The 15,061-nt window shown below is 40.3% G+C and overlaps 1 protein-coding gene across 2 annotated transcripts in view; it reads left to right on the top strand.

Annotated features, from left to right (window-relative positions):
• LOC115425186 (transducin-like enhancer protein 4) overlaps positions 1 to 15,061 on the top strand; it is a 106,148-nt gene that overhangs the window by 80,470 nt on the left and 10,617 nt on the right. For both annotated transcript variants that reach the window (XM_030142568.1, XM_030142567.1), the window contains exons 13-18: positions 2,076 to 2,263; positions 4,383 to 4,459; positions 5,500 to 5,749; positions 6,936 to 7,183; positions 9,521 to 9,668; positions 14,678 to 14,828. In XM_030142568.1, coding sequence (XP_029998428.1) covers positions 2,076 to 2,263; positions 4,383 to 4,459; positions 5,500 to 5,749; positions 6,936 to 7,183; positions 9,521 to 9,668; positions 14,678 to 14,828 — 1,062 coding nt within the window. The remainder of the gene's footprint in view (positions 1 to 2,075; positions 2,264 to 4,382; positions 4,460 to 5,499; positions 5,750 to 6,935; positions 7,184 to 9,520; positions 9,669 to 14,677; positions 14,829 to 15,061) is intronic.

Genomic DNA, 15,061 nt, shown 5'->3' with positions numbered 1-15,061 from the left:
CAGATGAATATTACACTAATACGAGTGAGTGTTAAAATACCTACACTAACCAAAAAGAAAAAATGTAAGCAACAATCCTTGATTATGTGATGGAATATGCAGGTTTTTATGTGATTTTATTTGGTGAAACTGTGGGAATCTGCAGCAAATGCGCAAAGTTGCGAAAATATGCGGGAACTGGAAAAATATGTTTCACTGAAAAAAACTGATTCTTCTCCCACACCCTGTTCTAGTTACATCCTATGATCAGCAAACATACATGAAGTAAGCATACACTGCATCCCAGAAAGGGCCGGTTCTGTTTTAGCTCTTTATTTTCCAAGCGTGGTTCAAATGTGGCACAACTGAGTCGGAAGTGTCAAAAATAAATTAATCACTTCCTGCTTCACAAAAGGTAGAACAGACCATCTGTTTGAAGGTTATTAGAGCATTTAGGTTCATACAATATTGTTATCGCTGCAACAGAAACCATTTTCAAATGTTTCGTGCTGGAGAAGTGGCTCGTGTTCCAACGTACAGCTGCATGGGCTGTAAAATGTGTCAGTCTGCCCCAGGACTTGGCTACAAATGTACTTTACCATCACCAGTGTGTGAATGTCAGAGTGAATGAATAATGGATCTGTAATATAAAGCACTTTGGGTGCCTTGAAAAGTGCTATAGAAATGTAATCCATTATTTTTAGTATTATTAATAAAATAGTATGAACCTGCTTTCCTGTAGGACATCGGGTACTGGTTTGCTCTGTCTTTTGTAGATATTTACGTTAGCAAATGAACTGCATTTTTCATCATCTTGCAGAGGTTTTCCTGAGGCTCGTGGTTAGTTCACCTTCTGTGGATGTGCGAGCCCATGACGTTGCGCGTCGCATGTTACATCACTACCTGTGTCAAGTTACAATGCAATATTTTTTCTATAATTCAAGTTTTTATTAGTTTTCACTTGGATCATGACATTCATACAATGTTGCTTAATAATAACATTGAGGGCTTCTGTAAATACATGAGAAGTGTCAAAAAAAAAACAAAAAAACTACAAAGCGTGGAAGGTCTCAAGAAAAAAAAAAAAAAAAAAAAATAGATAAGTAATTAATTAATGAATTAATTAAATACATGAGGGAAGTAGTTCAACTATCATCCTGCTGACTGTCAGTCATAGTTAGGTAACACCAGAATGACTCACAAACTGGTGCTGTGGTTCCATCCCTGTTATTGACCGTATGGAGCATACATTCATATGAAGCAGTCTTTATCACCCAGACAATGCAAAAGACAATGCAATATTTTTTAAACTTTATATGTGGAAAAATGTGGGGATTATGAAATCATGTGAGCCCCGCATATTTTGCGTATTTTTCATGGAAACATACTATTATTGCAGTGAATATGCGCCCTTTTTGAAAAAATGCAGACCCCCTCATAATGTCTGCTATTTACTTGATAATGCACTGAATTATGCGATCACATAATCATGTTTTTCTGGAGGGACTGACTAACAGACCAAAAGGATGAATATTTTAATATGAGTGAGTGTTAATAAACCAACACTAACAGACTAATAGGATGAATATTCTGCAGTTTAACTACACACTTTGGTATTATGATTTTTATTTTTTATAAACAAAAAAATAATGTCAGTAGGTTTTGGATAGATGTCTCGATGACATCTTGTTCTGAACATGTGCTCTTTTATCAAACTGGAGAATGGCTTTAACCCTCATCAGTGCAGACAGAGGTTTGAATCCAGTCACTGGACCAGACTCTATGTGGGGTTCCCTGATCCTCCAAGCAGGAAAATCCCACAGCATGTGTTCCCTCTGAACCAGTAAAACTGAACCCCTCTGTGACCACTGACTCCACACGTGTGTCACAATATGCGTCCGTGTGAAACACAACAGTGGAACCACTTTTCAGCTCCAGTTCTAACAGATAAAACACTGAAGGGGTTAATATGACGACCTGTTAAAGGTGAATGATAGAATGTGTGAATAACTTCAGGACACTACACCAGAAAATGAAAAAATACAATGATATAAATGTCACACTGACACATTTACATGATGTTGTTTGTGTTGTAGCTCCTGGTCTTCGAACGCCGTTGGCTGTGCCCTGCTCGTACCCCGGTCCGTTCGGGATGGTCCCCCACCCGGGTATGAACGGGGATCTGAGCGGAGCAGGCGGGGCCTACACCGGTCTGCACAACATCTCACCACAGATGAGCGCGGTGGCGGCTGCCGCTGTAGCAGCTTATGGACGCACACAAGTGGTACCTGAATACACACCGACACACATTTACACTATATCAAAGTTTTCGATATCAGAGTAGCAACACTTCCATAGACTCCTGCTGTAGAAAATGGCGGACGAAATATGGACCTACTTCCGGGTTCTGGTGGGGCCGGTAGTTCCTACATTGAGAGTAATGCTGTGGGAACACATTCATTTCTATTGCAGCTGATCTTGAAATTCCAGTACGTAGTTAATAAGATATCTTCATCTTTCAAATTATTGAGTGTATTTCCTGTATTAGTGGACATTTATGTTATGAATTTTGTTTTCTTTGGTATGTGTGAGCATTTGTATAAATTTATATCTTAAACAACTGTTATGTTGGATTTTCAGCTGTAGCCCTATCGTCTGCTAGCTGACTTGGCCAGCTGTTGAAATTTAACCACTTTGACCACAAATTATGAAGTTTTTAACATAAGGTAACGTTAGTACAAATGTTGTTCTTGGTGGTTTTTATATTAGTTGCTTTGCTGAACCTGGTGGTGTTTGGTTAAGTTTGTCAGCTGAGTAATGTGCTAATGTGGAGGAGAGTTGCTGTAGAACTGAGCTCTGCCAATAAAAATTCATTAAAGTTATTATTCGTGAGTTAAAGGAAGAGAAACTTCTGTAACTTGGCCTTTGAAAGATCCAACTCATCCTATAAGAATTCTGTTGAGACAAGTTTGCTAATGTTGAGTTTTTAATGAGTTTAGCATCAGTGCTAACGCTAGCATGCTAAGTTAGCCGCTATGCTATCTGCTAGTTAATGTCGTATTGTGTGTTATCAGAGCAGAGCTTGGCAGACAGTATTCACAGCTAACCACTGTTTTCTGCTTGTACCTCAGTCCTATAAAAGTAAAACTTAAATATGATAAATTGTCCATCTCCTTATGAGTACATTACAATTACAGAGTGAATGAACTTGTAAAGTTAGCACCACTCACGTACGTAGCCTACCCAAGCTAACACCAACCCTTCCCCCCAAAGTAAAACACACAACAATATATGCAATTGCAACAACGGTTGTGTATGGTTTATTTTCAGATTTACCATGCTCACTGCTGATTCTCCCATTGAATAACATAAGAGTGCTCAGTTCATTTGGAATAATTCAGGATTACATGAACCATGTGATCACCGGCAACGTCAAAGCGACATCTGCACTGTATGTTCTCCATGTGCTGATGCAGTCAGGGTTTCATAGTGATGATCACTGAAGATCCTGCAACAATGATGTATGTAGATGTGAATGAGACCACCGACTATGCACTTCAACGGCTACACATCAAAGCAAAAACTACAGTTTGTAGAAAATAACAGTTTTAGGTGTTGACAGGGGTATAATTAGAGTTACACCCTTTAGTGGAGCTGGAATCTCTGTCATTTTAATCTATAAAGACCCAGTGCTAATTTTGTGGTAGTTCCCCAATGAATTTTTCTTCTTATTGAACCTTTCTTATGTGAGCTATCACAATTTATTATAATATTATTCTCTGTATTTTGTAATGTTCACTGTAAGTCATGTATTTTCCTATACTTAAATTAGAAGCTCATGAAAACTCAGAGTAAATTCAACGGTTATCACATCAAAACATAAAAAACTGAAGGAAAAGCGAGTTTTTCATCAAAGGTATATCCTTAACTGCACATAAAAACAGGTGTCCATCCACTGTTATTGATCTAACTCCATGGGTTTTACTGGTGAATCAATGTTGTAGAAGATGACTGCGTTTCCACGGTAACTATGGAGCCTCTGGACATCCAAATGGGTCATATCTGATGACCATGAAAGTTTCCTCTTGTACAGGTCCACAGAATAATCATGCTTAATTTAGTCCCAAACATTTCTCGATATTTAACCTTTCATAAATGATTTATCACTATTATAAGATTATCCTCTGCGTTTTGTGCTCTGTATCTGAGTGAAAGTGTTTTGATTATGGTGCATATTTTTTACAGCGTTCAGATCATAGAGGATACACACTGCAAAACTCAATCAATTCTGTCGATAAACTCAAACTAATTATTTTATTTGGGACATTAATGTACTCTGTCAAGATATCAGCGGTAATCTAGTGAAATTTTTTTTTTTTTTTTTTTTAAATCATGTTCTGTAGGTTGGATTTGATCCTCATCACCACATCCGTGTGCCTGGCCTTCCCCCAAACCTGTCAGGCATTCCTGGAGGAAAACCGTACGTTCAGCAGAGTAAAATGTCTCTAGTTGTTTGTTAGTTTTCCATGTCTGTCCCCTCACATCCCCTCTGTCATGTAATGGGACTGGTACAAAGGCTGAACCCAAATGCAAGACCAGAACGCAGATGACCAATTGAGAGTGTTTATTAAACACAATCACAGTAGGAAAAACACAGCTTTGAATTGTTAACACGTCTGTAAAGGCGTGTGAATCTGGACTCGTCATCCGGGCTGTGAGCGGGGAATGTGGGTGGTCAGCACGGCTGAGCCGGAGGAATCCCGACAGGAATCCCGGGCAAAACAGGATAGTCAAAAAACGGGCCAGGTCATACACAGGAGGGCAATTCAGGAGGCAACGGGAAATGAGGAGAAGGCTACTCACGGTCAGAGTCCAGGCGAGGGTCAGAACACAGGGTACACGTTGGAGGCTGAGGTAATCAGGGGCAACGGCAGAATCAGAAGTCAGATGAACGAACCAGGTCAGAACCAGACGGACAGGCAGATGAGGAACAGGCAGAATCGGTGGTCGGAAGGCAAAACGGGCAGACAGACTGACAGGATCCAAAAATGCTGGTAAGTGAGCACACAAGTGTAGAACACAAACTGGCAGAGAAATAGGGGAAGACACAGGGTTTAAATACACAAGAGGGCGGGAAGACAATTGGACACAGGTGGAGACAATCAGGGAGGAGTCAGGTAATCAGCACAGGTGGACACAATCAGAGAAGGGAAGTAAAGACACCAGACATGACACATGAGGGAAACTTAACAAAATAAAACAGGAAATGACAGACAACTTAAAAGACAGACAAATCCAGACCCAGTCTGGAAGCCGACATGACATGTCAGCTCATGTCCCCTCACATCCCCTCCTTCCCCTCACTTCCCCTCCGTCTCCTCACATCCCCTCATGTCTCCTCACATCTCCTCATGTCTCCTCACATCTCCTCACGTCCCCTCACGTCCCCTCATGTCTCCTCACGTCCCCTCTGTCCTCTCACGTCCCCTCACGTCCCCTCGTGTCCCCTCTGTTGTCCAGGGCCTACTCGTTCCATGTGAGCGCTGACGGACAGATGCAGCCGGTGCCTTTTCCTCCGGACGCGCTGATCGGCCCGGGCATCCCACGTCACGCACGACAGATCAATACTCTGAGCCACGGAGAAGTGGTGTGTGCCGTCACCATCAGTAACCCCACCCGACATGTGTACACCGGTGGAAAGGGCTGTGTCAAGGTGTGGGACATCAGTCACCCGGGCAACAAGACCCCCGTGTCTCAACTCGACTGCCTTGTAAGTTCACTCTGGTTTTAACACCTATTATTATGAATTCACCTCAATATTCCACTGTTTTTGTGATAAGGCGCTGCTCCACACTGATTCATTTCATGACGTTAGACTGATCTTCAGATCATTTTTGTTTTGTTTGGATTGTTGGCTGGAATAACTGACCAATTGCACCATCCGAAATGATTAATCGATTAATCGATTGGCTCCAATTGTTTAAAAAAAGGGATTCGATTACAGTTTTCCTGAATCAAAGCTTCGTTTCCTTAATTTCTCTGCTGTTAAACATTGGTTCCACCGTTGTGTTTCATATGGACGCTTATTGTGACGCACATGACGCCAGGATCAACACACAGTTGTATGTTAGTTCCATGTTCAGTTGGTATAAGTTAGTAAGTTGGATCCAAATGTGTTGAAGACTGACCTGACAGATTGTTTGTAGATGTCATTGGACTCGTTTTGTGTTTATAGATGTAGATATTTTTATATGTACTTTTATTAGATTAGATGAACCTTTATTGATTCCACAACAGGGAAATTTACTGATCAAGGCAACAAGGTAAAGTGCAAGAAAAATGTACATGTATAAGGACAGTACAAAAAACAAACAATTATACAAATAATAATAATAATAGTAGTAGTAGTAATAAAACCCTATAGGTTATTACAGAAGTAGAAGTGCGATATGTCAGGCAGTACTGTTGTTATTGTTGTTATTTCTGTACATATATATTTTATATATCCTTTTACTTTTAATCTTTTTGTGGTTGTTGTTTCTGGTTCTGGAATAAAGGGCAAGTTATTTGTCAGTTTCACACGTCTGTTTCATGTTTGTCAAAAAATCTTTTAATCAAGTTGAAGAAAATAATCAATAAATTCATTAATTACAAAAATGATCAATAGCTGCAGTTCTAAAAATAGCCTACATGTCTGAGACTGGAAAATACTTTAATTACCATCATGACAATTACAACAATTCTGCCTAATGTTACTAATTTGCATCATCTTCATTATAAGTCCTATATTCATACAAACAATCTCCACTTAATCTAGGATCTGTGTCACAGCAACGACACAAATACATGTTTTGTATCATTTAAGTCCATTCAGATCAGAAGTATTGAACATTCTGTCATTTCTAGTTGGTGCCAGTGACTGATGGGATGCATTTTTTGCTTGTTTGTTGCATTAGAACAGAGACAACTACATCCGCTCCTGTCGACTTCTTCCTGATGGGCGGACTCTCATTGTCGGCGGCGAGGCGAGTACTTTATCCATCTGGGATTTGGCCACACCCACACCACGTATCAAGGCAGAGCTAACTTCATCAGCCCCTGCCTGTTACGCTCTGGCCATCAGCCCAGACTCCAAGGTCTGCTTCTCCTGCTGCTCTGACGGAAACATTGCTGTGTGGGATCTGCATAACCAGACTCTGGTTAGGTATGTGTGTGTGTGAGTGTGTGTGTGTGTGTGTGTGTGTGTGTGTGTGTGTGTTGGGGGGGTTCATAGGACTGATCCATGTGGAACTCAATTATACACAGGGTGGGGAGAGTAACCACCATATACAGGGTGGGGAAGCAAAATTTACAATGAACATTTAGTTGTTTTTTTCTCAGCAGGCACTACGTCAATTGTTTTGAAACCAAACATATATTGATGTCATAATCATACCTAACACTATTATCCATACCTTTTCAGAAACTTTTGCCCATATGAGTAATCAGGAAAGCAAACGTCAAAGAGTGTGTGATTTGCTGAATGCACTCGTCACACCAAAGGAGATTTCAAAAATAGTTGGAGTGTCCATAAAGACTGTTTATAATGTAAAGAAGAGAATGACTATAAGCAAAACTATTACGAGAAAGTCTGGAAGATACTATTAAAGAAGAATGGGAGAAGTTGTCACCCGAATATTTGAGGAACACTTGCACAAGTTTCAGGAAGCGTGTGAAGGCAGTTATTGAGAAAGAAGGAGGACACATAGAATAAAAACATTTTCTATTATGTAAATTTTCTTGTGGCAAATAAATTCTCATGACTTTCAATGCAGTAATTGGTCATACACTGTCTTTCAATCCCTGCCTCAAAATATTGTAAATTTTGCTTCCCCACCCTGTATATATAAATATAAATAAATAAATAAATGAATAAACTGTGTGTGTGTGTGTGTGTGTGTGTATAGATAGATAGATAGATAGATAGATAGATAGATAGATAGATAGATAGATAGATGAACACAAACACTATCCTTGGAGAAACACAACTATAAATATACTACTGTATTCTATAAGTACATGGAAACACAAACCCACTGTGATGATGACCTTTTATTTTCCACAGCATTAAGAGTGAAAACCAGTTGACAGAGATGAAAATAACTCATTTTAGTAACAACATTTTTTTCACTTGGCCACAGAAAGGCAGTTTTTACCTTCTATGTTTTCCCTCAGTAGTAAATGTGTCAAAAGCAATAAATAACAAAAACATACATTTGCTGTTCAAGCCCATGTGCAACTTGAGATCCAACCAATACAAATGTACTCAGTGTCACAACATTTACTTGTATCTGCAAATAGAATTCTATTTCCCTCACAGCAGGACTGAACAGTTGGACAGATTCAAACAAGATGCAAAGACGTTCAAACATGACAATAGTCCTGAGAACAGATGTGGCATTTGACATGGACGTGCAGTAACAAAATCCCATGGACAGGAGTGATGTCTGTGAACTTTAAGGGTTTGGAATTTCAAAGCAAATGTAAGGAAAGTCCATTTAAAGAAGGTAACAGTGTTTTGAATATCAGCTATTACAGTAACATACTGTAAACACATTTACTCATATTTTGTATTCCATGTACAGGACTATGTACAGGTCTTAGATCACCTCTAGCTTTGTTGTCTTTGCAGATTTCAAATGATTATACGTATTTATTTCTCATTCTCTTTTCTTCAGATACAACAAGAAAATACAGGAAATATATGCACAGCTCTAAATGACACATAAAAGAAAAAACACACTGAACTAAATGAGCTCTAGCGGTTAAAGTCACTATTTAGTGTGACCTCTGACCCCATGATAAGAAGCCGCGAGACCAGTTGGAAACATTCGACATGTGTTGAATGAAACCAGGTCTAAAACATCAGGAAACTAATGCAGTAAATCTCATGTTGTCTGAACAAAAGGATTAAAGACATGTTAAGGTCACAGTGAGGTCACACTATATACTCTAAACACTGACACATGCACATGTGGACTTTAGAACTGGGTTAAACTAACAAACATGATGGACCAGGACTTCTGCACATGTACTGTACATGTGTTCCTGTCCTCTCCAACACTAATATGATGCCTAATGACAACGGAGTCAATGATTTCAGTCTAATCCAAACTGGTGTGTACATGTGCTACATTATTTCTGTGTGATCAGAATTATAATTATACATTCTACATTATAATGTTTTGCATTCAATCTCTGAGCTCAAATCTCAGCTGCACTTAAAACCAGCCAAATATACAAATATAAGACTATATACAAATATACAGATTCAGCACAAATATAAGGATTATATACAACTATACAGATTATGTACAATACATAGATTATATACAAATATACAGGTTATATACAGATGTACAGATTAAATATACAGATAAGTTCAAAGTTTACAAGTGTCACAAACAGTGAGTGTGTGTTTCATCAGCCCATGGTACATATATGTATGGTTTTATTAGGTGAATCATGTGTTTTTATGGTTGTTTGTGTTGTTTTTGTGCAGGCAGTTCCAGGGCCACACCGACGGGGCCAGTTGTATAGACATCTCCAACGATGGGACCAAACTGTGGACGGGGGGTCTGGACAACACCGTCAGGTCCTGGGACCTGAGAGAAGGACGACAGCTGCAGCAGCATGACTTCACCTCACAGGTACACAACACACAACACACACACACAACACACACACACGCAGGGCCAGGTGACAGAATGTGTATATAGATAGATAGATAGATAGATAGATAGATAGATAGATAGATAGATAGATAGATAGATAGATAGATAGATAGATAGATAGATAGATTCAGAATTATACAAAAAGGCTTTTTCAGCGAACAAGAAATGGGTTACTCCTCCACATCAAGAGGGGCCAGATGAGGTGGCTCGGGCATCTGCTTCGGATGCCTCCTGGACGCCTCCGGGTATGTCCCACCGGGAGGAGACCTCGGGGAAGACCTAGGACACGTTGGAGAGACTATGTCTCTCGGCTGGCCTGGGAATGTCTCAGGGGCCCCCCGGAAGAGCTGGAGGTCTGGGCAGAGGGAAGTCTGGGCATCCCTGCTTAGACTGTTGCCCCCGCGACCCGGCCCCGTAAGAAGCGGAAGATAATGGATGGATGGATGGATGGATAGATGGATGGAAGAAATGGGTTAACAACTTAAAGCAGTTCTGCAGCAATGGATGTTGATAAAGCCTCTAAAGTTGGTGCTACCAATTCCTACAGGTGTCCCAACATTTGTGAATTCCTTCCAACCCCCTGTGTTTGCATAACAGTAGTGTTGGAACACACTTTGGTGCATACCGTTGTGAGCATTACTTGAACAGTATTGTACTGCAGAAAGTAGTGTGTTAGTATAAAAATGGAAAAGAGGAAAAGGCAATTAACGATAGAAGAGAGACAGACCATCAGAACACTGAAAAATGTAGGTCTGTCCTACAGAGAAATGTCCAAGAAAGTCCAGGTGTCAGTAAGTTCAGTTTCCTTCACCATCCAAAGGCACTCAGAAACTGGAGGAAATGCTAACAGGAAGAGGTCTGGCAGAGCCAAAGACACAACAGAATCAGAAGACAAGTTTATGACAGTCAACAGCTGGAGTGAGAGGAGACTCACAGGACAACAGCTTCAAGTACAGTGAAGATAGTGGTCGTAGAAAACAAGTCTGAGTTTCAACTGTGAAGCGAAGACTTTCAGTTGCAGGTTTGATGGGTCGGTGACTTGTACAGAGTGAAAGGCACCCTGAACCAAAATGGCTACCACAGCAGTCTGCAGCTATGCCATGCAGTACCCTCTGGGATGCGCCTAGTTGGCCTACAGCAACATAATGACCCAAAACATAAGTCCAAGCTATGGCAGAACTACCTTAAGAAAAAAGAAAGAGATGGTACGCTTCAAAACATGGAGTGTCCAGCACAGGGTCCAGACTTAAACCCCATGGAGCTGGTTTGGGATGAACTGGACAGGAGAGTGCAAGCAAAGCAACCTACAAGTGACACACATTTATGGGAACTTCTGCAACAGAGTTGGAAGAACTTTCTGAAGAATATCTGATTTCTATTGTAGAAAGAATGCCACAAGTGTGTTCAACTGTTACATCTGCCAAAGGTGGCTACTTTGATGAGTCAAAAGTACATTTTGGTTTCTAAAGTGATTCCATGATTTCTTTTATAACTTCAGTTGTTTATTTGTTCTATGTTTTAATTTCAGAGTACATTGAAACATTAAGGGCATCATTTTCAATGAAATTCTAGAAAAATTAGGGTGTGCTAAAACTTTTGACCGGTAGTGTATACATAATAATAGACATTTTGCCCAATCATGCCAAAAAATCACAGGGTAAGAATGTGTGTAAGCTGACATGCTGTATTGCTGTATGAACCCAGCTCTACAGTTACACGGTAGGTTTGGATGAACCAAAACTGTTGGTTTTAGACCATTTTTATTGGATAAAGTAAAATGTACAGATCGGGGTAAATTGTACATTACAGGAGAAGTCACAGCTTTCTGCAGTTTGTCATTACACACTCAGGCTTTGATTTAGTGCAGTAATTTACAAGCTCAGTTCAGAACATTTAACCCACGATGAAGGCCAGGCTGATGTTCCAGCCTCTACTCAAACACCTTTTACACTAATACCACTGAACTTAGTTTTTTTTTCAGGTAAGAAGTGCAGCAGTAATAGACCATTACTGCAATTTTCCTCAAAAGGCCCATTTTCTAAGCTGAGGGTGGACAGGAGAAGGCCAGTGTGTATTTAAGGGAGTTCACACACATCTACTCATGTTTTAACTCCAAAGAAATCAGACTTTGTCATAAAAAATAAAGAAAAAAATACAGAAAAATGAAGGGAGACAAACCAGACACTTGAGTAATTTGACATACAGTGACTTTGTCAAACTGTCCTTCAGGCACAAGTGAAGGACAGGTTTAGTGGGTTCATTTGGACTGTGTTGCAGCTTGTGGCACGAATTCTGGCCAAAACATTTCTTTTTAGTTAAATTTGTGACATGTTTTTTTTGTAGCAAAAATGTACATGAACAAAAAAAAAAAAGTCATATGTGTGTGCATGTGTGTGTGTTGCACAGAAGTCGCTCCCTTCAGACATCGTTCAGCTGGTCAGAGCTGTATATGATTCAGAACTTGGGACTTGTAGCTGTAATGGTCTGAGCACAGAGACTGAACCCACATGCAAGACCCGGAAGCAGGCGTAAAGGTTTACAGTGTTTATTGAACACAGGTTTAACAGACAAGTCTCGGATAGTGATTGTATACAGATTCTTGAGGTCACAGAGTTCAGGGTTCTTCACGGGGTTCGTGAAGTGGACCGGAGACGGACCCTCACAGCCCGGACCGCAAAAAAACACATCAGGGATCCGACTAAGGAAGAGCAGAGGGATGTCAGTAAACAGACCAGGTCATACACGGTAAGGCAGACAGACTGGCAACAGTACATGGGGGACAGACAAGCTCACGTACCAGTAAGACAGGCAGGAAGGTCGAACACACGTAGAGTCAACTGTAGCTGAGGCACAGACAAGGGTCGGGCAAAAAGCAGAGGTGTTGAGAAAAAACAGGCAGACAGACAAACAGGATCCAAAAAACGCTGGTAAGTAACACACAAGGCGATATGAACTGGCACAGGACAGGGGAAACACAGGGCTTAAATACACAAGAGGGAGGGAAGACAATTAGACACAGGTGGAACAAATCAGGGCGGGGACAGGTAATCACACACAGGTGGAAATGATTAGGGAAAGGAAGCAAAGACACCAGACATGACACACGAGGAGAACTAAACAAAATAAAACAGGAAATGACTGACAAAACACACAAGACAGACAACCAGACTAACGTCTGGTGGCAGACGTGACAGTAGCCACAGCCATGTGGGTACAGTCTCTGCCTGCTTTGAGATGTCATTCACCAGGTTCTTGGGGTTGCCTCTCTGACCCCAAGCATCCCCAGTGCTCTCCAAAGTGACTGTCCAGGGAAGTCCCTGCAACCGACCTCCACTGGTAGATTCCAGGCTCTCCACCCCCTCTGCTGGCTCTAGGAGATGAGGGACTGGTATTTACCCAGCTTGTGCTCATGTGCCTCCTCGATCCTTTCCTCCAGGGTACCGTCAGCTCTACCAGGACCACCTGCTTTGTCGTTTGGGACCAGAGCATAATGTCTGGTTGGAGGCTGGTGACAGTAATCTCCTCTGGAGACTTGAGTTGCCGTCTGAGGTCAACTCTCATTTCCCAGTCCTTTGCTGTACTGAGGATACCTGCACATCTGTCCTTTTTGCCCACCTTCTCCCCAGGCCTGAGAAATCCAATGAAGCAGGGGCCTTTGTCTTGGGCCTTCGTTATATACTGTATATATAATTTTTAAAAAATCTCTTCAACAACTTGAGCCCTGTTCCAAACTACCAAACATTCAATAATTTTCCGGATTATCCGGATCAATCTACAATGGGAATATGGTTGAATCTGGTGAAATACAGTAAAAATGTCAAATATCACTACTTTTCTTCAAAATGAAATGTTGACATTAGAGAATGTGTGGTTATACACTGTAATGGCAATGAGATTAAAAGAATCTGGTTTTAATGAAAGTTAATGAGGCGTTAGGTCTTCAAAGGGAGTCACTGACACTACATAAAAAATATTAATGCGATCTTTGACATATCCAAGACTCTAATGCCCCACCCCCATATTTATCATATGGAAAATAATTAATTTTTTTTAAATTTGTAACTCCCTTTTATTTGGTTTACCGGACAAATCTCTTCATAAACTGCAACTGGTTCAAAACTCTGCCACAGGTATCATCATCAGAACCCCATCCATGAGTCATGTAACACCTGTCCTGCAACAACTCCACTGGCTTCCTGTTAAATCTCACGTCATATATAAAATTCTACTTCTTACATTCAAGGCCATAAACCACCTCGCCCCTCAGTACCTCAGGAACCTCATCAACATAAACATTCCCACCTGCAGTCTCAAGTCATCTTCATCTGTCCAACTCACCCTCCCACCTGCCCGCTTGACTACCATGGGGTCCAGAGCTTTCAGCCGCTCAGCCCCCCGCCTCTGGAATGCCCTCCCAGAACACATAAAAAACTGTGACTCTATTACCACCTTCAAATCCCAGCTTAAGACTTATTTATTCAGACAGGCCTACTCAATTCCATAATTTCACTTTTATCTACTGCCATTTTATGTACCTATGTGTTTTATATATGTATATATGTAATTTTAATTGAGTTTTATTTATTTTTAACAACTTTATTTGGTGACCTTGAGTGTCCTTGATAGGCGCCTATAAATAAAATGTATTATTATTATTCTTATTATTTGAAATAATTCCTTATTCAAATCATGAAATTGTCATTTAAATGGTTAAAATCCTGAAATTATTGAATGTTTGGTAATTTTGAGCAGGACTGAAGTTGTTTAAGAGATTTATGAAAAAAAGCCATTAAAAATATGAATGTATGATGATTTTTATGGCAGTTATTTTGTGCATGTACATTTTTGCCACAAAGGTAAATCTGAGGAGGTGATGTTTGAAATCACACACTCAGAAATATAAAAGAGTTATAAAAGTATAACAGGATTATTACAGGCATGCAAGTAGCTGTAATAATGAAATCCAATCCATCCTTTTGTTGCAGATCTTTTCCCTGGGGTACTGTCCAACAGGGGAGTGGCTTGCAGTGGGCATGGAGAACAGTAACGTGGAAGTCCTACATGTCACTAAACCAGACAAATACCAGCTGCACCTGCATGAAAGCTGTGTGCTGTCACTCAGATTCGCCCACTGTGGTAAGAGTTAATACATACGGGATGATTCTGTGTGAAAGGCTGCTGATGAACCCTTCAGAGTCCACAGATGAACTAAAAATAAATACACTTTAACTGGCATCCAATTATAGCTTTAGATACATTGTGTAGATGTTGATACAACATGGCTACTTCAATATATATAAATTAAATAATATTTAATTAAATCATAATGCACTTTAACCCTTAAAGACCCAAACTGTTATTGGCAGTTA

The sequence above is a fragment of the Sphaeramia orbicularis genome, chromosome 9 (assembly GCF_902148855.1).
Source record: "Sphaeramia orbicularis chromosome 9, fSphaOr1.1, whole genome shotgun sequence".
In the NCBI taxonomy this organism is placed as follows: domain Eukaryota; kingdom Metazoa; phylum Chordata; class Actinopteri; order Kurtiformes; family Apogonidae; genus Sphaeramia; species Sphaeramia orbicularis.
This window is presented reverse-complemented; position numbering and strand designations above follow the sequence as displayed.